Source organism: Haemaphysalis longicornis, unplaced genomic scaffold (assembly GCF_048455015.1).
Source record: "Haemaphysalis longicornis isolate Haplotype H1 unplaced genomic scaffold, Haemaphysalis longicornis Haplotype H1 scaffold_11, whole genome shotgun sequence".
In the NCBI taxonomy this organism is placed as follows: domain Eukaryota; kingdom Metazoa; phylum Arthropoda; class Arachnida; order Ixodida; family Ixodidae; genus Haemaphysalis; species Haemaphysalis longicornis.
In genome coordinates this window covers 33785186-33812257 of record NW_027526214.1, presented here as the reverse complement: position 1 = coordinate 33812257, position 27072 = coordinate 33785186, and the positions used below count along the sequence as shown (strand labels likewise).

General features: G+C 48.0%; 1 protein-coding gene across 1 annotated transcript in view; it reads left to right on the top strand.

Moving 5' to 3' along the window:
• Positions 1-27072, top strand: part of LOC144160615 (uncharacterized) — an 88909-nt gene that overhangs the window by 40797 nt on the left and 21040 nt on the right. Inside the window, exons 7-8 of the mRNA XM_077691852.1 lie at positions 12467-12556; positions 21364-21608. Of these exons, the coding sequence (XP_077547978.1) occupies positions 12467-12556; positions 21364-21608 (335 nt within the window). The remainder of the gene's footprint in view (positions 1-12466; positions 12557-21363; positions 21609-27072) is intronic.

Here is a 27072-nt window from a genome sequence, read left to right as displayed (position 1 = left end):
GTGAACTGGACAGGTATCATCTTCAGCGTGGACGGCGAGAAGAGCGCGTGAGAGCCACCGTGTGCCCCGCTTGCTTTGGACTGCCTTCTCTGAGCATCCTGCCACATTTCCTTCCGCAATAAACCCATCTTACAAAAGCAATAAAAGACGCTATTCACCAGCGAAAAAAGGCATCGAGAGAACATAGATAGGGAAAGCGAACTGGTATGTAACTTGAGGTAGTGAGGAAAAAATGGCATATCTACGGAAAAATAATAACTAGAAGTGCAGAGAATTTTGCAAGCAAAGAGCTAGCAGAAAAGCGAACAATGCATGGATGAAATAAGGAAGTACAAGAGCGCATGCAAGAAGTTTCGGAACCATGTAAAATTACTTAGCTATAAAAACGATACACATAAACATTTTTGATTGATGAGGAGGAGTAATATTGAGAAGGAGAGCAGCCGTTGGTGCATATTCAGCGAGTGATTAGTGAGAAGTTTGGGGGAAACATAGGTAGAGAAGCCTGCACCAATATTATCAGCACCACAGAAAACTGCGTAACGGGAAATAAGTTGGAGTAGCCTTGATTGGAAGAAAATCCGAGCGAAAGGTTTCCTCCCAAACACCAGTGGGCCTGGATGGCATACCAGTGCAGCTGATAAACTTGTTTGGACCTAAAAGTAAGGCATCGTTTATAAGGGCAAAACATGAGGTGATACAAACAAAAGATATACCGGAGGATTAGTTAAAAAGCAGGATGAGTTTAATAAGGGCCGAGGCAACAAATCCAGTATTCATTTATACAGAGCACTCGCTGTCACGTCCATGGGGTCTATATTATATTAGTAATGCAGGCGATAAAATGAGAAATTCTAGCATGAATATAAGAAAATGAAATCCTTGGGACACTGCAGAATGGATTTAGACAAGAAGTGCGCTTGGATGATAATTTGTTTCGTGATAACACAACGTAATAAAATTGCAATAGTTCAGAAAAAACAATATAGATTACGTTCTTGGACATTAAAGAGGCATACGACAACGTATTGATTGAACAGCTGTGGGGAATGCTGAAACTCCAGGGTTTAGAAGGCGAGTTAATACAGTTCCTCATAGCAACCTATAAAGTTAATAGAGTGGACCCTGACATAGGCAGGGCAGAAATACAGAGAGCAGGTCAATACCCATCTGGTACTGAAACAGGAATGCCCTTTGAGCCCAATATTGTTTATACTTTAAATGGCAGATTACAAAAGAAGCTGAAAGAAAGTCAAGTGGGGTTCCACCTAACGCATATGCTGCAGGAAAAATTGGTACAACAGCGTATTCGGGAACTGCTATATGCGGGCGACATGGTTCTTTGGCCGATAAGCACGCTGATATGCAACGGCTAATAAAATATCAGCTGTTAGGGAGTCACCCACCTCGAATTACATTTTGCACAGAAAAATCGGGAATAATGGTTTTTAATGACACTAGCACTGATGGAGTGTCAATTAACCATGGGGAATTGCCAAGAGTCAAGCAGTACAAATATTTGGGAGTGTGTTTAAACGAAGGGGACCACTACATAAAAACGTGCGGGGAGCAACTTAAGGGTAAGAGAAACCAAAACGCAGATATAATGAAGCATAGACCTCTGTGGGGGTATAACAAATGTGAGGTAGTAAGAGGAATGCGGAAAGGAGTACAGTTCCGGGTCTCACAGTGCTAATTACAGTACTCGGCTTAAAATCAGACGCAGTAGCAAGACTTGAAGTGATCCAGAGAACGGTAGGACGTTTGGCCTGAGGAGCCTACGGAAAAAGAACGAAGCAGAGCAGAAAAATATTTCCTGGGCGTCGTTTGGAGTTCAAGAAGCGCCGAGTAAAGTATGTTTTCAAAGGAGGTTGGGAGCAATGGGTCAACGTGGATGGACACCTCAACATTTAAGTACCTCGAAATAAACAGCGTCAGCACGCGGTGGATAATAAAGGCTTGAAGGCTAGGAATGAAATACTGAAAGAACAGTGGAGAGTCCAAGACAGCCATTGCAATTTATAAAAAAGAGGCAAGGTAGCTAGAAACGAATAAATGTCGAGAAAAAAAATGAAGCTAAACGTCGTTAGAGATGTTAGGGCTGGGATATTGGGCATCAGTAAGGAAAATTCTTACGATAATTCAAAGGGCAGTGCTTTGCTTTTTGAGGCTATAACAGGCTGCTTGCGAACAGGGAGCTTCGGGGAGAATATACAAAAATGATGGGGTATGCATGGTCTGCAAAAAAAGAAGCGAAACTATGCGGCACATTGTGTTAGAATGCGAGTGTGTGTGTCCAAATCTACGTGAGGGAAATATTCGGCTTTCAGAAGACCCAGGATTTAAGTGTTGCAAGAGGGCTGCCGAGGCTGTGAAGGCGACGAATAGAAAATTAGAATGCTGGTGGACAAGAAAGTAGAGAGTGGAATATTGTCTACCACAGCAACCACCGGTAACAGAAAAAAAAACTATTCTATTCTGATAAGATGTTTGTAGCTGCCCTAAGAGCAGCGCTAGTATTACACTAAGACTATATACCATGGGCAGTCGCATATCCGAGCGAGTGCGGATCGCCTTAGCTAGCTTGCAGTCGCTGTCAAAAGATGGCGGTGGGTCGATAAAAATCGAATTGTTTCTATTAGAGGAGGCCAAGGCGGACACCGATGAAGTTTTCGGGGAGGTTCTTATTGAGGTGCGTGCGGTGCTCCGGGTACCGACTTCAGCGACCACGGGAATACAGAGAACTGCGCTGATTTCGGTGGAGCTGTCACAGATGACGAAATTGTCGCCCAAGTCTTCGGCGAAGCCGACCATGCCGTGGACAATAACGACGCGAGTGACAAAGATGAAGCGTCCTTAAGAACTCCACTGTCAACATCAATGGAAGCAATGGGTGAAGCCCGGCGGTTCTTCTATTTCTAGGATGGGGAAGAAGTAGGGGTAAGCGAATAGAAAAAAAGCCGCCCGCCTGCATCTTCCCACGGAGGGAACTCGAGTAAATGCGTCGCATAGGGGTGATTGTATTGCGTGAACGTTGGGTAATTGGGTAGTTTGTGGTTACCCTTCGGATGTGGGGAGGGTTTTGTCTTTATTATTCTTATTTAATGTTTCGTGATTTTGGGACACAGGAAGGACAGGTGAAGGTTTTGTGGTCGTTATTATTTCTTTTATTCGTTGGTGCTGTCGTTGTATTGAACAGAGAGAACGACTGCTTTATGGACGCTAAAGTGGACTGTCAAGGGATCTTTGAGCAGCGGTCGTGCGTTGGAATAACTGGTGAAGACGAGGTCGATGCAACTGGTCGATGGTGGTGGTCGATGGTGGTGGGTTGCTTGTTGTTGTTTTGTTGTTGTTGGAGGTGGTGGAGGCGCAGTGCAGGCCGTGGCGGGTCCCCATGTACTCGACCAACCACTAGTCCTGCGTATGTCAACGACGGAGCTCCATGTTGGGGCACGAGTAAAGTGCATCGGGCATCAACCAAGGATCGCAGTTGACTGAATTCCGAGCGCGCGCTCCGCCGCTTATATACACAGCGCGCGCAGTAGAGGGGGAGGAGTACGGGAGAGAGACGCGCATGCGCACACTTCCGTACACAAGCGCGCGACCTTTCCACGCCCCCCCCCATACCCCCCGCGCCGTTATCACGCAGCTGGTACGCCGCTAGCACGCCTCTATCTCGTGTACACATGCCCCTGTTGCTGCTGAGCGCGACGGAGCGCACGGGGTAACTACTGCGGATGTGCGCACACACGCGCGCTCCCTGCCGCACCGCCGCAGCTGTTGTTGAGAGCGACGAGGCGCACGGTGTAGCTACGGTACATGCGCGCGAAGACGCGTTCCTCCCGTACCGCCGCAGCTGTTGCTGAGAGCGAGGAGGGTACGGGGGAGAGACGCGCACCTGCGGAGTGACCGTGTGGACGGCGCCGCCATCAACGACGGAGGACCAGGCGAGCCTAAGAAATGCTCCGCATTTAAAAATTCGAATATTATTCGAATAATAAATATGTTATATTCGTCTTGGCTTCGAAAACTATATAGTTTAAACAATTCGAATATTCGAAAGGGTTGGATTATACGGCTGTTATCGATTATTTGGATTGATTAGTTGATGGGGGGACCCGCTTTCAACTTCGGAAAAAATGACCAAAGCTTAGGTTTTTTGAAAGCAACATATTACGCGTTTTTGTTTTCTATCCTGTGCGTTGGCAAAGTTTTCCCGCCGAAAATAATAGCGAAGTGGCATAAAGGAAATACTTTTTCCAGCCTAGCTGACCAAATATCAGCGCAAAAGGCGAAAAAAAATCAGTTTTTAGAGCGCTGTATCTCCGCGACGGCGCACCAGGTTCGGCCATTTTAGTACCGTTAGATTGGTTTAGCGACCCTCCTTCCGGTTCTGGTTCTCTCTTTTATCTTCGGCCATTCACAAACACACGAGCGGCGGAAAAGAAAGACGCACAAACGAAGTCAGAAGTAGATTCTTAAAGAGCGAATGGCCTTTCCGTCGACGCGCGCAGAAACGGCTTTCCTCATTGGTCGTCGCCGCGGCAATGCAAGATGGCGGACGTCTGAAATGCATAGTGCGTGTTTTGGAGTTCATTTTCGCTGCTTCCGTCGGCCATCTTTCTCTTCCGCCATTTTATCTGCTGTGGTATTTAACGCGGAGATTATCCAGATGGGAATTCCTGTGATTACAAGCCAGATTACGGGAAGTTGCGTGGCTCGAAAGGCGGGGGTCTCCGAACGCTTCGTTCTGCGCGTGCTTTACCCCGGAGGGTGAAACGCGGTTTGCGGGCTTGTGATAGCGGTTCGCGAAGTGAACTTTTCTTCTGATTTGCGATGCTTACATTCTAGAACGGCCGACGCGTCAAAAGCTGCGGCACGCACGGGCAGGCGCTGCGCGTTGGAGCACCGCCTGACTGCGCAACCGGGCACGATTGAACGCCAGTAGTTGTAATTATTTCCTGTGACACTAGATTTAATGTTGAAAGCGAGCTGAGGGGCCCTTTCAGGGATAGCCGAAGTTAGCCAGGGATAGCCATGTTGCCACAGAGAAATAAATATATGTTGCCCTCTAGGAGCGCCGCGTCGCGGGCGAGCCATATAGCTTTCTTGCGCAACGTTTCCCGTGCAATTCGAGTAATGATACAAACAGGTCTCAGTCAGGAATCAAGACGTGTTGACGGCCTTAAAATGTACCTTACTTTTGTAGCATTTACAAATTGAATTTTTGAGGTAAATTGTTCCTATGAACTTGTTAGAAATATACCGTTCTGTTGTAACATTTACCAATTCAATTTTTCAGGGAAAATAGTATGCCGAATGCATACATCTATAGCTTAGTGCTTATTGGTTGTGCTGCGAGGAATATTGGAGCCCCTGAATATCAATAGTACTAAAAAAAATCCGCATGCATTAAAGTTTGGGTTAAACAGAATATTATGCCATGCCTCAAAGTAGCTCGTTTGTATTGTTGTGGTATGTTATATTTTGGCAATCAATACATGCGGGTACGAGTACGAAGTTGCTGCTTCAGGCAAGGTTGTATTTAAAGCATAAAAGAAGTCAAAGCACAGTTTTTAAATTAAAGTAAAAAAAGAGTGCTTCACTTGTTGCCACGGTCACAACACTGCAGAGGGAAGTTGTCTAGTGGAATACAAGCAACCCGCTAATCTACTTAGCATTGAAAGCTATCTCCCCCCGTTTTGTCTGCAAACTGGGCTATGTACTCTTCACAGAGGAGCTGAAAATTATGTTTTATGAAACAAAGGCTGCAAAAGGTACTCCGATTTTAGGGCAACTCATCCCAGAAACCCCGTGTTCAAAAGGGCACAAAAGGCCACAGCCCTAGCGACTTTTCATGAATGATATTTATGTTGCAACCTCGGAAGCCGTTTTTTTTAAACAGTTGTCCAGTGCAATACACGCAACCCTCTAACCTACTTAGCACTGAAAGCTATCTCCCCCCATTTCGTCCGCAAACTGGGCTATGTGGTCTTCATACAGGAGCTGAATATGATCCTTTATAGAACGAAAAATGCTGCAAAAAGCCCTCCAATTTTATGGCATATCATCCCAGAAGCCCCGTGTTCAAAAGGACACTAAAGGCTACAACCCTAGCGACTCTTCATGAATGTTATCTATGTGGCAACATCGGAAGCCGTTTTTTCAAAACGGTTATTTTTGCCACGTACGTCGTTTGTTCCAGTGATTTCTTCAGGATCGCTAGGTGTATTTTGTTTCCATTCGTTGCGTTATATTCCTTGATAAACAGCTGCAGTCGTGACACTCTTTGTTTCTCAGGTTTACGTTTTGTAAATTTTTATTCATGTAGTCGTTATGTTATATATGCCTTTTGTGCATTCACCTCTAAAAACTGAGAACTACAAAAAAGTGTGTTTAATTATTGTGTTTTAATGAACATATCTGACTCACAATCTAGTCTATTCATTTGGTAATGCAAAGCACTTCGAAGTTGTCTGTCATGTTTTATAGGCCGTTCATGCTCGGTACGAGGTGAATAGAAATAAAATTCCATAAATAAAAAGTTTTCAAAATATTGATTTGTAATTTTTAAGTGATATTACACAAGCATTTCCAGTTTCTGTACCAATTGTCATCAAAATCTGCAAAGAAATAAAAAGTCGATGTTGAAAGCCACGTCGCCCCCTAATCACACGATATTCGATTCGATATTTGAGGCTAGATATTCGTATTTGATTCGTATTCGAAAAATGTGATATTCGCACAACCTTAAAAAGAAGACATGTTCCGGCAAAGTGAAGTTATCGAAGATGAAACGATGGCGATCGCCTTTAGACAAAAAAAGCAGAGAAGAATAACCGATTTATACAAAAGTAACATCTGGAAGTGCTCCCAAGTTCAATTTCTTCAAATGTTGGAGTTTTTTTAAACCCTTTTGTTAGTTCGAATTTCGGTTAATTCAAGCTGGTTAGAGGTTCCTGTTAAATTTGTAATGGCGAGCTTCTACTGCATTCGGCTTGATGCATCATGCATTCGTGAAAATGTTTTTCATGAGTTCAATGTTTGTCAGCGCAATACAGCAGTTAAAAAGCGCCTAGTACCAAAACGGAAGGCTGCTCCAACATCCCGTAAGCAGGTAGCCTTGTTTCAGTGTCCGAGGCTTTCATGACGCGAAAACGTTCAGTACATTTCGCAAGCTAGAAACGTGCAACCTCTGTTTGATGCTGATCAGGTACAGCGCACTCTAGTTGAACTTTTTTCAAAGGGCCCACCGGGAAAGCACAAGATAGCCCGCTAGGTTTTGACTAAAAGCTCACAAGCTAGGAGGACGCTGTAAATTGTCTTGGCCTGAAAGTAGAAAAATGAATAGCCGGAGGAATGAAAGATTCTGCAGTAGCCGGCGCAGCCTACTGCGAATGCCTATCATAATTTTACCTTCGCACACTGCCAATGAAAGTCGCAAGGATACATTCCGTGCATGTTTGTGAGGCGGCCTCCAAGGGACAATTTTTAATGGCAACAGATTACTCGTAGCCGAACTTTAAGGTTGCCCGATGGACACTACACTGCATTTCTGTTGCAAAGAAACTCGACCGGCAAGTTAAATAAGGTTCGTTTATTTCCGCTTTGGTTTCCTTGGGGTTTCTTCTGGTGGAAGATTGCGGATCTTATGAGTGCGGGCATTTAGGGGCACAACACAGAGCACCAAAGAAACAGTGCAACGCATCACGGCATCACGCAACCTAACTGAGGCTTGGAAAAGATCACCGCTTCCCTCGTAGGAAACGAAACTGAGTACCTCGCGTGTCGATGCCCATGCCGATACCAATGCGGCATAGATGTACATGTTTCTTATGCGCCAAGTGTTGGGGGTTATTTGTGCGCTGTGCCGTTGCCACGGAGACTGGCCTTGCTGGACTCCAGATAAGTTCACAATAACGTTAATCAAGGAAACGTATCAAGAAAGATTGCACAAATTACCCCAAATAATGAAAACTCTATACAGTATCTCTTTACAGGCCATTTCACGGGCTTGATTACCCTCCCTTGACTACTTCCGGTATCAGCGTCAGGCTGATACTGAAACCAGTCAAGACAGAGTGTCGCAGCCCCTCTGGTGAATCACTGCGTCGCACTTGACAGAGTTCACATTGAGCGGAAGTGCTTTATTTTATGTGAGCAAACAAGCTTTGACCTTATGATTTCTTGTTTTTAAACACCGGAGCAGTTCTAGGGCTGTGGTTGACGACAGGGTATCGCAAAATCATTTCACGCTCTCTCCGGAACAGGTTTCGTTGCCCCGCATAAAGCCGTTCCTGTGGTACAAAACCTCTGAAAAAGTAAAAATACTTCCTACGGCCTTTCTACTTTGGTACGACATGTTTTATTGCCCATGGATAACTTTTCCCAACAACGGTCTCTCGAGGCGGTCGCCATAGAGACGAGACACGCGTCACACCGGATCCATCTTAAAGGGCAAATTAGCAGTGCTAGTTATTTCAAAGCCATGGTTTGTGCTTACCCATGTGTTTGTGAGGGTGCACAGTGTCAAGGTATACGAATGTACTCAAATAAAAGGGCATTTTGGTCAATTGAGGGAAATTTTACACTCTTCATCTCTCGCCCCACTTCGACCAAGCGAAATGGCAAGTTCAGACCAGAGCGCGAGCAGTCAACTTTCTTTTGCTAGTGATTTCGAAAAAATGAGTGAGCAAGTGCAGGGCGAAGGCATTTAATGCTAAAAAGTGTGAAATGCGAGATGAGAAATACCGAGCGTCCGACACGCTAGAAGTCACATACGAGAAACCGTGTCCCAGAGAAGCAAGGACGTAACCGCAAAGAGAGAGGCCTGACTGAGGCCTTAAACGCAGCTGCCGGTAGCACAAAGGGAGCTGATTACGAGGACATCTTCTGTGTACACGCTCGGCAAAACATCGTTGCAATCGGCACTGTTGGGGAGAATCGAGCTACCAGGTATAGCCAGATCAAATAAATCACCATACGAGAACAGAAGCATGAAATATTCGCCTACAAAACAGCGCCGGAGGTTACGGTCAGTAGAGTCATCATGGGAATCCCGATCAGTGAGACCTCCGACGACATTAACGAGCGCGTGGTCAACAAGCGTAATAAGTCAGCTTTAGGAGGCAAAGGCATCGGCGAAACGACGAGGGTAATCGTTGTTTTCAAAGGCAGGAAGGTTCAAATTACGTCAGGTAGGGCTCGGAATTGCTACGGTAATCTCTTTGTCACTAGCAGGTTATATTTGTCATCAGTGCAGAAGTGTTTAAACCCTTAACGAAAGATTCCAGGAATAAGGCAAACTCAGCATGGAGGAAGAGCATCAGTACGCACCACGATTCAAGCCTTGCTGCGGCAGCCATGTTACGGATCCCCAGGCCTGTAAGGCATGCTACAGGACACAATATGGCGTCAAAAAAAGAATGGGAGTGGCGTTGTGCTTCCAGAGAAGAGATCCAGCTGCCATGAGACCGAGACTTAGCGGTACTAGGATCCGCACGCAAGTCAATATCCGAATCGACGAACCGCCCTATTTCTAAGAGGCGATCCTAACCCAACCCCCGATGTTCAAGATGAGGAGGAGGACCCACGAAAATATCAGGACCTTCCTTATGGTCCGAACGGCAGAAATCGTACCGGCGCCACCCGCGACGCCAACCAAAGAGAACGGGACCCTAGGCACCCGCATAAGTAGGTGATCCCGCCCCTCCTATTTTACCTAGCCATGATCAAAGCCGCCAGTATACTAGCAGATGTGGAGGACGTCGGGCACCCCATACACGCCTCAAGCGCTGCCTGTATGTGCGCTAGTGCAGGCGGCGTTGGCTAGTGATATCTCCCTAGCGGCCCGCTGCGAAAGCCGTCGTGTGAGTCCCGGACAGCTCCCCTCTGTCGCATCTGCTTTTTCGACACGTACACAACTAATATTTACCGTTTCTATGCGGTTGAAATACATGTTTTTGTGGAGCAGACGTGGTGATTACGAGAGTGCAAACGTATCTTGCGCTTCGTAGTGGGGTACTTTCTGCCCGTGTAAGCGCCAGCCGTGTGTCACATACTGGCGTCCCGACACCAGCCTACGCGTGGAGCTTAGTGTAATACCGCTCCCCTGAAATTTACTAACAGTATCTCCGTAAGCATTGTTCCATTAGATATTCATGCTACGGCTATACACTACAATGTAAATTGGTTTTGTATCGCTACATAATATAGCGAAGCAGTTATGCCTGATCAAGACAGTTCCGCTTCATACCTAAAATATCATTCACTACCCTGAACAAGGTAATTTAGCTTACATTTCACACATATTGTACGAAATAAGTACGATGAACAACGCAAAATTCTACGTGGGAATCAGCACATGACAAAAAATAATGCTGGGTAGTGTTGCCGCGATGTGAGCGCTCGGAATCGATCATCTGCTACATTTATCTTCCACGAAAGGCGCGGAGACGGGATCATAGAGTATTCCACGTGCGCTGTTAACACTTCTTCGAAACTTCCTCATATGACACAGGGAGCATGAACAATCTAGCACTAACTAAAATGAAACCAGATGCCACACTCTTCTAACAGCACCATTTATCGGTTGGGAACTTACTGCATACTTACTCTATAGTTTGCAAATGCGTCCGCGAGCGATCAACTATTGGTTGAAGTCGAAAAAAATGGCCGTGTATCTGCTCCTTTAGTTGCAAATGTCGTCAAAAGACGTAAGTCTTTGTAGACATTTGCCAAGGAAATTTCCCCCTTTGCTTTCCCGCTCACCGCTCATGCTCTTCCTGTACCGTCGCGCTCATTCTAAGGAAAACACAGTAAAGGTTTGCGCAAGGCGATTTGAATTTACCGCGTTCCATTGCTACAGGCGGGGTTCCTCGATGCCAGCGCTGCAGTACGGCGGAGACGCGCGTGAATGGAGGCGGCAGAAGGTTTATAGAGCCGCGCGCCCGTGCTCCACGTGCGTTCCAAGCAGAACGTGGAACCTAGCTAGTGGAACCTTTCGTTGCTGTTGCCGCGTGATTTTTCATATGCCGCCAGGAGGCGGCGGTTTTCTACAGTAGATGGTGAATATTATTTGCTATCGAAAAACCAGCCGTCCATGATTTTTTTTATAAAGGAACACTGTAAATATCCCTTGTGTACTAATTTCATGTCTTATATGTGCGTAATGTCTTGTTCTTGTTCAACAAAGTTGACAAGTATGAACATATAAACCATGCTTAGACGTTTACATGTGGCTGTGAGTATATAAGACTTTTGCGCAATATTAACTTTCCTTTGGCCGGGTGGCTGAATGGAGTCACAGACAGACAGACGGACAGACAGACAGACAGACATACAGGCAGAGCAAAATTTCTGGGTTTAAGTAGCCCAAGAAAGACTATCGTCTTTAAACGGAAAGGAAAGTCAAGACGCAGCTTATGTGTGCGACTACTAAAAATTTAACTTCCTGATTTCGCTTCGTATTTGTAAACAACGAGAGTTAAGCGTTTTTCTCCCCTTCTGTCTTGCGGAACATCAGTGCATTTCGCATCTAGTCGATCCGGCGAGTGCTACGTTGCTTAAGTTTCGATAAACATATTTAGCATTTCCGAAGGTGCAGTAGGTGTTTTTCAATCCCGTACGAGCTGTTCTGTTTCTACCAGTCTGGTCAACCCATTTGTTTTTCCGTGGGTTCAGTAATTTTCCTTCGTTCTTGATGTAAGGCTTCAATGTATGGACAGATATTGAACAAACCACAGCCTCAGAATATACTTAACATTTTCGCGTGGCTTATATTTTCATACCAGGCGCAATTTATTGTCAGGTATTGGGTAATCGCACCCCCGAAACATATTTTTCTGCTACCTCAATATAAAAAAAAGCCGCATTCGTTGTCTGCGCTGCAACGCGAAGCCAACCTCTTGTTGCGCAATTATCAGGTCTAAGCAAGGTGGCAATACAATTCACGTAGGCCTTACGTATTCGGAGGTGGCAGTGATAATATGCTGCTGACATCGCCGGAGACCATAAGAGCGGCCTATTAGCGCGCAGAACTGCGTCCCCTTATACACTCGGCAACGGAAGTTCCCGCGTTGCCTGATCACCGAAGGCGGATGGTACTGCGCGCGGCGTAAGTATTGCGTTACCGGTAATATTTTGAACATGGCACGAGCCGTTTCAGTGATTTCTCTGGCTTAATATGCTTATGAACACTTGGAGGATGCTTTACTTTATCTGGGGGAAAATGGTGGACACAGTCTTATGCGAGTAAGTTCGAATCATGGAGAGATTTTGTTGCACAAGAAATCTTAGATGCTTGATAAATATTCCAGAAACCCCAGCGTTGTCGATGCACTGCTAAAGCACAATCGTCATTTCATGTATGGTTGTTTTCGGACTTCGTTCGTAGCAGAAATGCACAATTATTACGAAATACACCTAACGCTCATCGTTCTAATAATTAGTTCTTTTCACGTCTTAGTTGCAGACATCCTGAACAAGACAAGAGGTTCCAGTCAGCTGAAGAAAGTGACCATTGGAGACCTGTCCAACTACACAGGCATTCATGCAGGTTAGTGTGGGAAAGGCGTCTTACAAATTCGATGTTTTTGCTTGCTGGATCTCACCGTTTATTGGGGTATGCTCAATTACGCACTATAATATAAATAGGAAATTACCTCACGCATATTTCCAAGCTTGGGGCGTAGTTAAATAGGTTGTGGTTTCAAAGAAGTATTTCCCATTTCGTGTAATTTTAGTTACAACCGGCACAATGGCTTAGGAAAACCCACACACAAAGATTTTCATCTTGGGCGCTTGTCTGCCTATTTAAAGCCCGCTGAGAGTAAATTAAAAACAAAACAACCTGAAGTGATTTTTAACAGTCACGTTGAAAAATATAAAAATATTGAAAGTCCGCACAACCACCCGTTGCGTTTTTTTTTCGATCAGTATTTTATCAATGCGTTCTGGCGTAGCTGTTTTCTTCTAAAAAGACACAAACTTCCGGTTGCTTTGAGATACTCTCCGTGGGTGGGACTGAAAAAAAATATTTAGTGAGTGCTTGGAGTAGCCTTTGATGCCTTGTTAAAGCCAGCCGTCAAAGCAACGTTTTTAGTTTGTGGGGCTCACCGGTAATGACACAAAAAATATCACAAAACGCGCTTTTATAGCATAATGCCTCGTGGATGTAATTACCGCAGCTTCCACAACAGAACCGCAACGCCACAACCTAAGTGCCGTCAAATGCACTGGTGTTGAGCAGTTGTTGGTATTCCTTCGTGAACTCATCAAAACCTAATACAATCACACGCCCTTATAAAGCGTGTGGACCCTGATAACTGTTCTTTATAGACGTCGCTTCGATTTATGCGTCGCGCACTTCACTGAAGCCCTATCAAGTAGAAAAGCGTACTGAGAGAAATAATGTTTTTTAGCGTGAGATTCAAACTTCAATAGGCGAAAAAAGTTAACTGTTTTCTTCTTCACAGTAGTATAACGTATTGAATGCGCAACCACCGCCGACCTAGTGCTGTCGAGGGTAACGCCGTGCTGCGGCGCGACGTCAGGCAGTGACAAGATATATATCTGCAGCGCGTGGAATTCCGCTAGCGCTTCGCAGGTAGCCATACCTCTCGGATCCTCAGCAAGTTCGTCATCACTGCTCACCTGATCATTGATTGCGTACCTTTTTTTGTGATGGCCTCCACCATGTCTGTTGTAGGGTCAGACTAAACCAGGACCGTGTCGTCCAAGGACATTTAATCGTTGGCAGTCACAACGGATGCTACGCCGCAACACCCACTGTACATGTTTATCATTCCTGCCGCTCTGTGGCTGAACTAGATGAATCACGGTCGCCGGCATACCTAATAAGTGTGCGTTGCCACGTGTGCGGCTAAGCGTATTTGTTATCAAACAAAAATTCAGCGCTTGCAAACGCACGAATTTCTTTGTTAAAAATATAATTATGCTTTCGTGGTTTTCGCTTTAGTGGCGTTCACGATACGTAATAAACATAGTAATCTGACAATGCCAAGTGGTATGCTTCGCGGTATTTCGTAGTCGAAGTGTTCGTTATAGAAATGTTTGACTGTATCATGCAGTTCGCTCCACTTATTGCGAAATATACATTTTTAACATTGCGTTCGTTGCGAAATCAGTATAGGTATGTCCGATTGCGGTTTATCACCCTGGCCGACTGCAGTATGATACAGGTTCAAACTCATGCAAGTCATCTGCGTCAGTGCTACATGTTGCGTTCTTTGAAGGTTTCAGATATTGGTAGTTTTAGGCAGCGCTGTATAATGGACAACATTTGTTAAAAGACATTGAGTGACCCCCTCACGTTTGTTTCTGTGTAATTGAAATTAGAAATTCTGTATATCTACACACGCCTAAGATCCTTGGGCACTTAATGACTTTTTAAGCTGCACATGCTGCGTGAGCCTAACAGTCTTGAGCACCAGATCATCTAAAAATAAGGAAGCCTTCCTAAAATTTTATCTTAAGTTCTCTCTTGCCTAGCTACTATTACTACCCCTTGTAAAATAGAAAAAAATTACGACGCGTTTTCGTAATATTCAAAGCTTCAGGCCGTTCGGCGGGTTCGCTAATTTGTTTCAGGGGATTGGTCAAACGGTGGTTTGTACGGAGGGCTAACGCGAAGGCACTGTGCCATAATTTGTCTTGCCAATCTTTCCTAGGCAATTTATTTGACAGCAACTTAAGTGCTCAGCTGCCGCAGTATTGATGAAGTAATACTATACATTGCTTCACCACTTGGTTAATATTGTGAGAGCGAAGCTCCGAAGCGTAGAAAATAATTTATTTCACTGCTCCAGTATCCCCATCACCAAACAAATCGATGAACGCTTCGTCTACTACGAGACTTATCATCATCATCGTTGGGGGCTGGACCGGTGTTCCGAAACGGCTTGGTCGTAAAATAAGCGCCTTACCTCACCGAGTACCCAAGGCCCTTACAAGTTAGGTTGCGCTCGATCCTGTCTTCAACCCCGTCCAAGCAGACCCCTGCAGCTCCGTTCAGGTAGGCGATTGCTTGTAGCAGCGATGGAGCGTGAGGCCGGAAGCAGTCCCGCTGGCACCTCCGCTGCTGCGCCTCTGGCATTTGCTATCACCAGCTGCCAGCGCGATCCTCCTCATTTCGCCGGGCTCTACCCTGAAGACCTTGAAGACTGGCTGGATCAGTTTACTCGAGTCAGTGCGTTTAACCGTTGGGATGACGTGGCGAAGCTACTGAATGTTGGGTTTTCCTTGGACAAGGTGGCACAAACATGGTTCCTTAACAACAACCACCGGCTCGCCGACTGGGCCACCTTTTGTCAGGAGCTGCGCCAAATATTCGGTAGGCCAATCGCTCGGTCAGACATGGCGAAAAGGAAGCTGGCCAGTCGCCTTCAGGGATCTGAGAAGACGTATGCGTCTTACATACAGGACTTTCTCGCTCTATGTCACCGTGTGGATGCAAGCATGCCCGAGGCCGACCAGGTGCGCCATGTCCTGAAGGGCATAGCACCTTTTGCCTTCAACGCCCTTGTAATTCAAAATCCTTCGACCATCAGCGATATCCGGACAACCTGTCAGCGCCTGGACGAACTGCAGGCCATCCGTCTGCAACCAAATGGTCTTGCTATGCAACCACAGGGGGACGTGGACCTACGCGCCCTCATACGTCAAATCATCCGCGAAGAGCTCCAGTTCAATTACCCGCCGTCTCCTCCAAGCGATTCCTTTCGCTCGGACGCGCTCAAGTTGCGCGACCTCGTGAAGGAGGAGCTGGCATCCATGACGGGTGTGATGCCGACGCCACCCCCCATTACTACAACTCCCACACCGTCCTACTCGGCGATGGTATCGCGACCGCCCCTGCCTCAAGATGCCCCGTTCGCACCCGCACATGTAACAGCGATCTCCGCAGCGACCGTTCCACGGGGGCACTACACCAACGTGCGAACCCCTCGCCAGGCTTTCCCGAGCGACCGACCCGTCTGCTATTACTGCGGGATCCGGGGCCACATATCCCGCTTCTGCCGACGCCGTATGCAAGATGAACGACGAGGGTACGCACCGTTTGAACGAGATTTCGTTTATCCTTACGGTTCGCAACGTCGTGTCTATGATTCAACCCGGCGACGCTCATCGCCACCCTACCCCTCGTTTAAACCGCCTCAGACCAATCGTCCCTCCCGCCGCCGATGACCCTCACCGTATCGACGGTCCGTGTCTCCTCTTCACCCGGCTTCCCACGTTCACGACAACCGCTCGGAAAACTAGAGGCTGCAGTTTTCGGAGGTGAAACTGCGTCGCTCGGAAAATGCTCAAGTCCTCCTCAATGACCATCAAACTTGTTATCTGTGCTAGTGGAAGGAATTTTGGTTAATGCTAATGTGGATACTGGTGCAAGCGTTTCGGTTATTTATGCAGATGATTGTTCGCGTCTCCGTAAGGTAAAACTCCTTACACTGGTCCTTCACTGTATAATGCTAACGGAGTGGTACTGCAACCCTCAGCGGAGGGTACAGTTCGAGTATTCATAGATAAAAGCCGTCATCACGTTCCCTGTGCAGTGCTTACTCCGTGTGCACACCAATTGATTCTGGGGTGGGACTTTCTATCTTCGGCGTCCGCTGTCATTTCCTGCAATTTACCGGCTGTCGAACTCATGGCTACCCCCTTCTCCAGCGTTGATGATGAGGAGCCACCTCGGTTCGTGGCACAAGCTGATCACGTTTTGCTCCCAGGGTAAGAGACACTAATGACAATGTGCTCAGATATGATTCAAGATGGTGACATTTTAGCCGTGCCTGCAGGGTTCTTCCTTCCTAAAGGAGACGTCATTCCCACCTGCCTCGTTCGGTTTTCGAATGGGTAATCGGTACTTGCTGCAACAAACGTCAGTTTAGAGCCGATATTGCTGCCCAAAGGTGCTGCTATTGCGACTGCTGCTGCGGCCAGGTCATGTCTGTTATGTCCATTTGCTTGTCGTCAGCAGGCCAGCGCCTTTTGGATCCTGCATCGTCATCGGCCGCTCTTGTCGCAACCATTAGCTCTGACCTCAGCCCTAAAGAGGCAGAGTCCCTCCTTGCTTTGCTTGAAAAACACGCAGCTTGTTTTGAGTTCTCTTCGTTGAAGCTGGGGCAGACTTCCGCAACAGCACACCGCATTGACACGGATGGCGCTCGTATCATGCGCCGCCGTCCGTATCGTGTATCTTCGTCTGAACGAAAGATCATCAAGGACCACGTTTCGGACATGCTTGAACGCAACATCATTCGCCCCTCTGTTAGCCCGTGGTCGTCGTCCGTCATTTTGGTTCGTAAAAAAGACGGATCAGTGCGTTTCTGCGTTGATTATCGTGCATTAAACAAAATTACTCGAAAAGATGTATACCCCATGCCCCGAGTAGATGACGCTTTGGACTATTTACAAGGTGCGGAATATTTCTCGAGCATTGACCTCCGATCCGGCTATTGGCAATTCCCGATGCATCAATCTGACGAAGAAAAAACCGCGTTTTCCACCCCGGGCGGACTTATGAATTCAACGTCAAGCCTTTTGGATTATTTAATGCCCCAGCTACTTTTGAGCTTCTCATGGATACCGTCCTGCGTGGACTCAATAGAGGACATGTTTATGTTATTTGGATGATGTTGTGATCTTCTCATCGACTTTTCCTCAACATATTGGGCGCTTGAACGAAGTACGTACATATTCTGCAAAAGCTGGACTTCAGCTCAACACAAAGAACTGCCGTTTTGCCAGAAAAACAATCAAAGTCCTCGGTCATGTTGTCAGCAAAGAAGGCATCCAACCAGACCATGACAAAATAACAGCTGTGCTCAATTTTTCTCGACCGCTACAACAAAATGCCCTCCGCAGTTTACTCGGCCTTGCCTCTTACTTTCGCCGTTTTATTCCCGCTTTTGCCACCCTTGCTTCACCTCTCAACAGGCATCTGCATTCCGACGTGCCCTTCACCTGGTCCTACGACTGTGAAAAAGCTTTGCGCGCTCTTAAAGGTGCCCTTACTTGTCGCCCAGTGTTGTGCCACTTTGATGAGACAAGACCGGCACTTCTCCATACCGACGCCAGTGGGACCGGCATAAGTGATGTTCTCCTCCAACGGGGTGACCAATCAAGAGAGCGGTCTGTTGCTTGTGCCAGTCGCTCTCTCACGCCCGCCGAAAAAACTACAGCATCACAAAACAGGAATGCCTTGCCGTCGTTTGGGCTGTCCAGAAATTTCGGCCATATTGTACCCGATCATCACGCACTCTGCTGGTTATCGACTTTAAAGAACCTTACTGAACGCCTTGGACGGTAGATTCTTCGTTTACAAGAATACGACTGCTCTGTCAAATACAAGTGGGGCAAGAAACACCTCGATGAAGACGCGCTACGCGCTGCCCGCTATCGCCTTACATACTGCTTGCGTAACGCCGCCGGCAAAAGCGTTGCCGCTCGCCCCTGTCAGCTTCATTGCGGTCGGTGAACGCTTTGAGCTCAAAAATCTCCAAGAAGAAGACCACTATTGTGAAAGCATACTCGACAGACTGAGCGGTAGAACACAGCCTCCAAACAGTCGCTTGCGCCGCCAGCAAACAACATTTCGGGTTGTTTATGGCCTGTTGCATCGTCTAAATTACCATCCTACTGGAGAAATGTGGGTTCCCATTGTACCCTTGCACTGCAGCAGAACATTTTGGAGGCCTTTCATGACGATGCGACCGCTGGCCACCTCGGATATCAGAAAACGTATGACCGCATCCGAGCCTGTTTCTTTTGGCCTGGCATGTTCACAAGCGTATCCAAGTACGTCGCGTCCTGTACCTCCAGCAAGCGTCGCAAGCGCCCTACATCACCTCCGGCTGGACAGCTACAACCTATCTCGTGCCCCGCTGAGCCTTTTGAGGTTGTTGGAATTGATTTGTACGGGCCGCTACCTCGAACTCCTACCGGTTACCGCTGGATCGTCACAGCTGTGGACCATCTGACACACTATTCTGAAACGGCTCCCTTGCGTACTGGATGTATCGAAGAGGTCGCTAGCTTCTTTTTGCACCGCATCGTCTTGCGGCATGGCGCCCCTCGTGTCCTGCCAAGCGACCGGGGGAGAACGTTTCTCTCGAACATCGTTGGAGAAGTCCTGCATGCCTCAAGAACTGTTCACAAATTGACCACCGGATATCAACCTCAAACTATTGGACTTACTGAAAGATTTCATCGCAAGCTTTCCGACATGCTTTCAATGTACATTGCACCTGATCACAGCAACTGGGACCACATACTCCCTTTCGTAACATTCGCCTACAATACGGCTACCCAACGCACCACCGGTTATGCACCATTCTTCCTCGTATACGGGCGCCAACCGTCCTCACCACTAGACACCTGTTTCTTTACCGCCCCTGTATCACGCCCTGCTCCAAGCACTGAACAGTTCATCTCTCGCTTGAAGTATTGCTACCAGCTTGCCCGTGACTGCACTACTGAGTGTCAGCAGGACAGGACTGAGCGCTACAACGCATCTCACCGGACTGTTGATTTCCGACCTGGCGATGAAGTTTTGTTATGGACCCCATTCCGGGTTCCTGGACTTTGCGAAAAAAATTTTCACCGTTTCCTTGGACCGTACACCGTTCTAGAGAAAACCTCACCGGTCAACTTCCGTATAACCCCAGTAACTCCACCTGCCGACCGCCGATGCCGTGGCACCGAGATTGTGCACGTGTCTCGGCTCAAGCCGTTCCATCGTCGTCCGTCCGTGTGATTGCGGCCGGGAGGCCGCCTTGACGGGCGGGGGGAATAAGTGTGGCCGCGAAGCTCCGAAGCGTAGAAAATAATTGATTTCACTGCTCCAGTATCCCCATCACCAAGCACATCGAGGAACGCTTCGTCTACTACGAGACTGATCATCATCATTGTTGGGGGCCTGACCGGTGTTCCGAGGCGGCTTGGTCGTAAAATAAACGCCTTACCTCACCGAGTACCCAAGGCCCTTACAACATTTTAATATTATAACATTGCGCGAATTTCAAGGGCAAAACAAATAAAACATAACTTGCGAACTTCAAACGCAAATAAATTTCGAAATAGCTGCCTAGGTCTTTATACAAACACCGTGCGTTCGGAGCACACCACAAGTTCCCGGTGCACCTAGATGCGCACACCTCCGCAAAACAATCATGCAATATGTCATTATTCTCTTCTTTACACTTATCAGGTTAACTACTCCTGAGTTCTTCCGAAGCCTGCGTTTACCGACAGTTTTTCACGCATGAAACGTTTTCGTCTAAACATTTTTCTGTTCTTTGTATCTTTACATCAAAACGGGGAACTCTAATGGTTGAACGCCGGGGAGAAATTTTGCTGGAAAATTACGGGGGCTAAAAGTCGGTCACAAACATTTTTTAAGGATGGGAGCTTGAACGGGCTGAGCTGCGTGCAAAGGTCTTGTTTTCTGTGAAAAATATTCACGATAGGCCTCATGCACTCTAGGCAAGCTGGCATACAGACACACACAAGCACACACTTGTGACCCCCAAGCCCTCCAAAAGAAAAATAAACTGTGTCCTTGTACATGACCTCCTTATCTGTGAAGCATAGTTCCACAGTGACTCCAGATAGTCGAGAGAGAGAAATCAATAGTTATGACTCTACACACCCGGCCTCGAGGTAGCAACGCAGGAACCGATGTTTTATAGCGTTACATTCCATTGCGAGCTCACCCAACATGACACAATATCACGTGAGGGGAACAATATTTTTTCTGCACCCCTTGTATAAAACCATTACACATTACACTCAACATCTGCCGGCTCTGTTACATGGGAACAGTGACAGAATGATGGACCCCAGTGGCATAACCAGCGCCTCCCATCCCGCTGATTCGTGCTGGCCCACACTGTTCAGTAAGATATTTCTCGTGGCTCCAGCACCAAGCCCAACAGTAACGAAGGGTCCCAACAGATTGCGCTCCGGCAGTTTTAACGCGAGAAAATTTTACTAAGTGCAGAAAAACTTTTCTGCGTTGATCACGGATGAACCTAGACGAGGAGGAGCAGTGTGAGAAGTGGTTGATGGTGGAAGAGACGCACTTACCTGGCAGCGGTGGCCATAGACTGTTATCTTTCGGTGACATTTGTAGCGGAGCGAGCAGATAAGCGGGCGTTTTTCTGTTTATATTGCTATTTACCGTGCCAAACGTTGTTACCATCATATATCCTGAACTAACAGATGTACCGCGATACGTGTTTCGCGATCACTTTATTATAAATGTTATTATATTTTTAAAATTGACATCGTTTGGTGCAACCGGGCCAATACCATCGGTCCCAAATTTTCTTACTATTTCAGAACGTTGGTTGGAACTTGTGGCGGATCACGGCCGTTTTGAGGCCGTCCGGAAGACCAAGGTCCAAGCGGAACAGCGCGCACTGAGCTTGTTGGCCTACTTGTCCCGGCCGGGCATTCAGCGCCTGGACATGCGACGGGTGCTGGCCTGGCACGTCTTCCGCGGCCTGGTCGCACCGAAAGTGGAACTTCTCCAGGCGCTTAACCAGACCCCCACTGACGAGAACGGCGACGACGATTTGTTCATGGTAAGAACTCTGACGAGGTAATCCCAACAACGCGTAGGGTGATGCTGCACCTGAACTGTATAAAACGTTAAACAAATCAGGAGTATGAAGCCATGTACGCCAGGAAATACTGACAACTGTACGTACATAATATAAACATTTAAAATAGGAGCCGCGAGACCCAACCGATACATTCCTGGTCATAGCCAGAGCTTCCAGAGCCGCGCTTTCGCAGCGGACGGCAGTGACGAAAATGGCCGATAGCCGGTGGACGGGCCTCGGAGGAGAAGCGCACGGTCTGGAAAAAGCTGACCTCGGGAGTTTGTGACAGGGCGAGCGTTAGTCCTTGCGTTGGTGTATTGGACAAAACGAATTAAAAAGGGCAAGAATATTTCTGAAAGGAAGGATATCGTAGCAAACAAGGCGATCTGAGAAAAAAACATGAACAATCATTAGAAGAAAATTATTGTGTGTGGCTAATATCCAAATCAAATCATTTCTTACACCCTATTACGAGTGTGCAACACATCTTCATTTATTATTCATTAGTTTTATGAAACGTTCTTCTGGCTGACCGCCGCGGTTCACCTAGGAATTCATGATGCCAGCTACTTAAAAATCCGTTCATGGAGGCTCATTTGTGATGCCTTCGGCATTTTTCAGAAACCACAGAAAACACTTTCGCAAAGATTGATCCGCCGCAGCCGGAAAGCGCGTCCGCGGAATGGACCTACTTTTTTTTTACCTCACTCAACAATCCTTTTGAAGCGGGTCCGCAGACCGACGCACAATTAGTATGACACGGCTGGGCGCGTCCTTATGCTTATCTTTACGGATACCCGTTGTCAACTGTACACACTGATAACTTGGTCTAACTTTAGACACTGAGGTATGAATTAATGAAAGTTTATTAACGATTAGGGGGGCTTAGTAGCTTGTTGGGGGTGAGGAAAGAAAGTAAAGTGGGATGGCAGTCAGAGTCATCCGGGCAGGTCTGCCGCTCGCACGAATTTCCACAAGGAAAGGATCGTGGTTTCTGCGTCCACAGGAGGAGGAGCAGTTTTTCAGTCCTCCAACGAGGTAACGCCGGCATCCTTTTTCCTGTACCTCAGCTGTGAAAGGCCGGGGAAGTCCCACAGTAGGTGCCTTGACGTTGGAGATGCACGGGTATTGCTTGTGCAGCACGCCACAGTTGCTGCCTGGTCGGCCTCCTCGTTTTGATTGGTGTCGTCCGCCTGTGTGTCAAAGACTTTGACAGAACATTTTCGGCAAGGGCAGCACCTGTACATGCCTTGTAGATTAGCACTTTCGCACCATGTAGAGGTCCTTTTGGAAGTGAGTGGGGATTGGGCGGCCCATTCTCTCTCAGTTCCGTTTATCTTGCACCTTTATCCGTTCTAGTTCCTCTTCCGGGTCAAATAGCAGCGGCGCCTGAGGGTCTACGTCAAGCGGGGACGAGTCGAAACGTACCAGCTCCCTCGCCGTGTCATGGGCGGCGCCGTCACGGATGCTGCCCGCATGCCCCAGGACCTCGTCCTCCCGCTCCCGCACCGTCACGCCGTAGAGATCACGAGGGGTTGCGCAAGCGACGTTCACGTTCTGCGCCAACGTCCCGGCTCTAGGTGTCTTCGTAATATATTTTAGGACGTCCATTGAGTCAGTAAAAACAGTGAAGTTTTACGTCGCACAGAGAGTGGACTGGTCCTTGCACATTTAGTCAAACTTCTCCACTGCATAAAGCATGGCCTGCAGTTAAAGTGACCTCACAGGTTGCCTTGGCGGTATTAAAACGCCTGCGCATCCGACTGCTGTCATCGGACGGCAGCGACCGCTCCCCGGAAGGTATCTGGATCCCAGGAGGCGTCCGTGAAGATTGCGTTGTCCTGGAAGTCAATCCCCTCAGCGAGGGCGGTTCCTTAGGCCGTGTGATCCCCTTTCGCGTGTCGGCACGTGACTGGCTACGTGACACGAACGTGGACGTCGTCCCAGGAAGTGATAGCGCGGAGAACTTCTATCTGTTTACCCAGCTGTTACCTGTCCAGCTGTAGGAGCGACTGTCCCGCTCGCGTGTAGAGACGGTGGCGATCATATCCTGCCTTGCGTTCTGCGATGATGTCTATGAGCGGCGGGATGCGAGAGTAGCGGTGCAGCTCCTCAACCCGGGCATGGCTGGCAGCCCCGTAATCACCCGAAGACATTCCCAGTGTAGTGTTTCCAGGTTGTCGTATGGCGATTTTTTCATGTCAAGACACACAGCGCCGTAATGAGCTTTTGACGTTAGTATTACCAGTGTGACGGTAGGAACTGTTCGTGTGGTGGCGCCTCCGGATTTTTGGGTTATGCATCTCACAAGAGTCAGAAGCTGTTTCCATTTATGCTCGGGCTGCTGCAGCCATGTTGCCGCTCCTTCGCTTTCATGTATCGAGACGCCAACAATCTTGATGTGCCGGTCTGAAGCTCTTTCGAATGTCAGGCCGGCAAGGCAGAGCTTGATCTTTTCGGTCTCAGCCGTGGAGCCGTCAAGAAGAATGAATTTTGTTTTCGTCGGTGACACTTCCGTACTATTTAAGTAGTCGAATATGGTATTGAGGGCGTTTTGCATAGCCTTGGCTGCGTCTTTTTTTGCGTCACACAGCATCACATCTTCGGCGTACTTGGTGAGGCGCACACCATAAATTCACCGCAGACGTGTAGCCAGCCCTCGCATCACCAGGTTAAACCGCGTGGGCGACAGTATGACCCCCTGGGGAACGCCAATGATGCTGCTGTAAATCGTAGGGTTCCTATTATCACTCCGAATCTCAATGGTGCGTCCCTCCAGGAATTATCTGACAAAGTTGAGGATCCGGGCCCATGTCTTCGTGTCTTCGAGTGCAGAGATTACTGCATCGTCCGTTTCGGTATCGAACGCCTTCCACCGGTTGACGGCTACCAGTATGACAGGAATACTTTTAGATGCAAAGCATCTCTTGCTCTCGGCTCCGTCATCCGTCTTCCATCATCCGTCGTCCATCCATCCACCGGCCCAGGAAGACACCGGCAACACTGTCGCTCCAGCATCTCATGGGCAGGGCTATGTCCCTCCCTTGTGGTGCCGTCCACACCCCCACTGTGCATGCTCGGCTCGTCTAGGGCCAGCCCAGGAGGACACCGGTAGCACTGTTACTCCAGGAGCCATTAAATGGTAAGACACCACCGGGCGTTCAGCAAGCTGAGCAAGCGCAGTGGGGGTGTGGACGGCGCAACAACGACAAGGGAGGGACATACCCCGTCGCATCTAATAAAATTACACCACCTCCCCGTAGGGGAACCCTGAGTAGTATGCGAAACAGCCATGTGCTCAACGACGAACTGAAAACTGATGGGCACTTGAATCGACTCCATGGCTGCTTTGCATACTACTTAGGGTTCCCCTACGGGAAGATGGTGTATTTTTTTCCAACTCTCTGCTTTTAAAGACAACGACGGGTTAAGAAAAAGGCTGTCCCTTCTGCAGCGGACTGGTCGGAATCCTGTCTGACCCGGGTCGAAGTAGGGTTCTTTCTGTGCCTCTTCAAGGTGGTAGTTAAGCCGGGTGAGAACCATTAACTTCAAGAGCTTGCTGCGCGTTGAGGCACGGCCGCTCGATGGAAACAAGTCATGTTTCAATACAGCGGCCGTGGTTGAGGAATGCGAGAAGGGCCACACATTACTGATGCTAATGGCTGGCTTCCCTAGCTTGGGAACCGAAGTCACAACGGAGTGAATTATTCAGCCACAGCTGAATAATTTCTTCATGTAACTGCATTTTCCCGTGTTTGTTAAGGTTGTGATGCGATGCTAGGTAATGCCATCCTTTTGTGGTGCACTCTTGGCGATGACAGATTCCCGATCCATCAATAAATGTCACATATCGAAAGGCGACTCAATATCTTTGTCGGGCGTAGGTGCTCTGCGTTGATAAATTCTGGGATCTGATGGCACTGGTGGCAGCGGGAAGAGCGTCTCTGCTGCCTTTTATTTGAAGTTGGACGCCGAGTCGCCGGTCGCCAGCCTGACGTTTTTGACAGTGTTACCAGTCTTGCGGTTGCCTGACATAGCCTATTTTGGTCTTCCAGAGCTTCCTCCCACCCGTCCATTCATTAAACGAGGCGCAATGGTTATGCCATCATTCCCGAGAGAGCATTTGGCGTAACGGCGCGCTTGTGCAGTTTAATTGCGCACCTTGACAAGGTCGACATGCCGTTTCCCCGGTCGAGGTAAACTCGACGCAGCTGGCTGCGGGGGTCCCAAAGGTTGAGATGGTGCTTGTCGGGTGTAGGAAGATGTTCATCCACCTAAATCTCTGTAGTGGCCTACCGGCCAGCTCTGGAAAGCTTCTGAAGAAACGGGACGTCTTCGTCGTAAGCATCCAAGCCGGATCGAAACCTGTCCCAGTGGACAGCTGCGGTCATCCGTTTTTTTCCCGTCATGTGGTTCGTACTTCAAGATGAATCCAGATCGCATAACGGTCGCGACCCATTCGGTGGGGACCGCAGCTCCAGTCACTTAAAAGGCTGGTCGTTTTCCAAGTTAGATCTGGTATGGTGTCGCGCTGCTTGGAGTGAAATGCATGGTGAGTAGGATAGTCTGTGTCGTTGGCCAACGTAATAACTGCCGCTTCAGCCTCCCCGTAAAGTCGGCGCCCCCTCTACGATGCCTTGTCGTATCCCCAGCTCTTGTGCCGAGCGTTGAAGTTCCCCCCGGCCAGGAATCGGTCGTTGGGGTACCGATGTCGGAGTTCGCGTAGCCAAGCGAACTTTTCAGTGTCCTAATTGCCCTTTCTGTAGCAGCTGCTCTCGGGACGTAGGTTGGCTGACACCAGGTTTGTCTGGCCGCCACCAAGCTGACATTGCACGGGAACCACCTCTTGTATTCGTTGCAGAACTTCTCAGTGTCGATTTTCACGTGCGGAACATCTCTACATATGAAGATTGCCGCCTATGCTTTAACTACCTCGTCTGGCTTCTGAACCTTCTTCTTCTTTTTTGTCTGCGTGTGCACAACTGTAGGTTGAAAATTCCCCTTCGTTTGCCTGGATACATGGAATAATACCTCTTGTCTCCTGCAGTAGAATGGCCCCCGGTTGCCCAACGTGTCTGAAAAGTGCTCCAAGCTCTGCAGCCCACGACTTCAGTGACCGGCAACTCCACTTTATGACGTTTGGGGGTTCACTCAGTCGGTTTACTCTGGCTGATGTTGGGCTGGCTGGCCATGCTGTAATAGTAGGGCTATAATAAATGGGCCCAGTATTGTCGTGAAAGTCACGAGTCAGTGGCCAGTGCGTGCGCGACTAAATGATGCTTCACGCATAAGCCAAGAAAAAGCAGAACATAGCGCACGGAACCAAGGACGCGAGACTAAAGATATAAGCGGTAAAGAAGGCAGGAGGATAACACGAAAATATCCGCACTAAAGAAAAGAAGACGCCCTGCGGGGTTTGTCGCAGCCCCTTGGGGTGTTGATG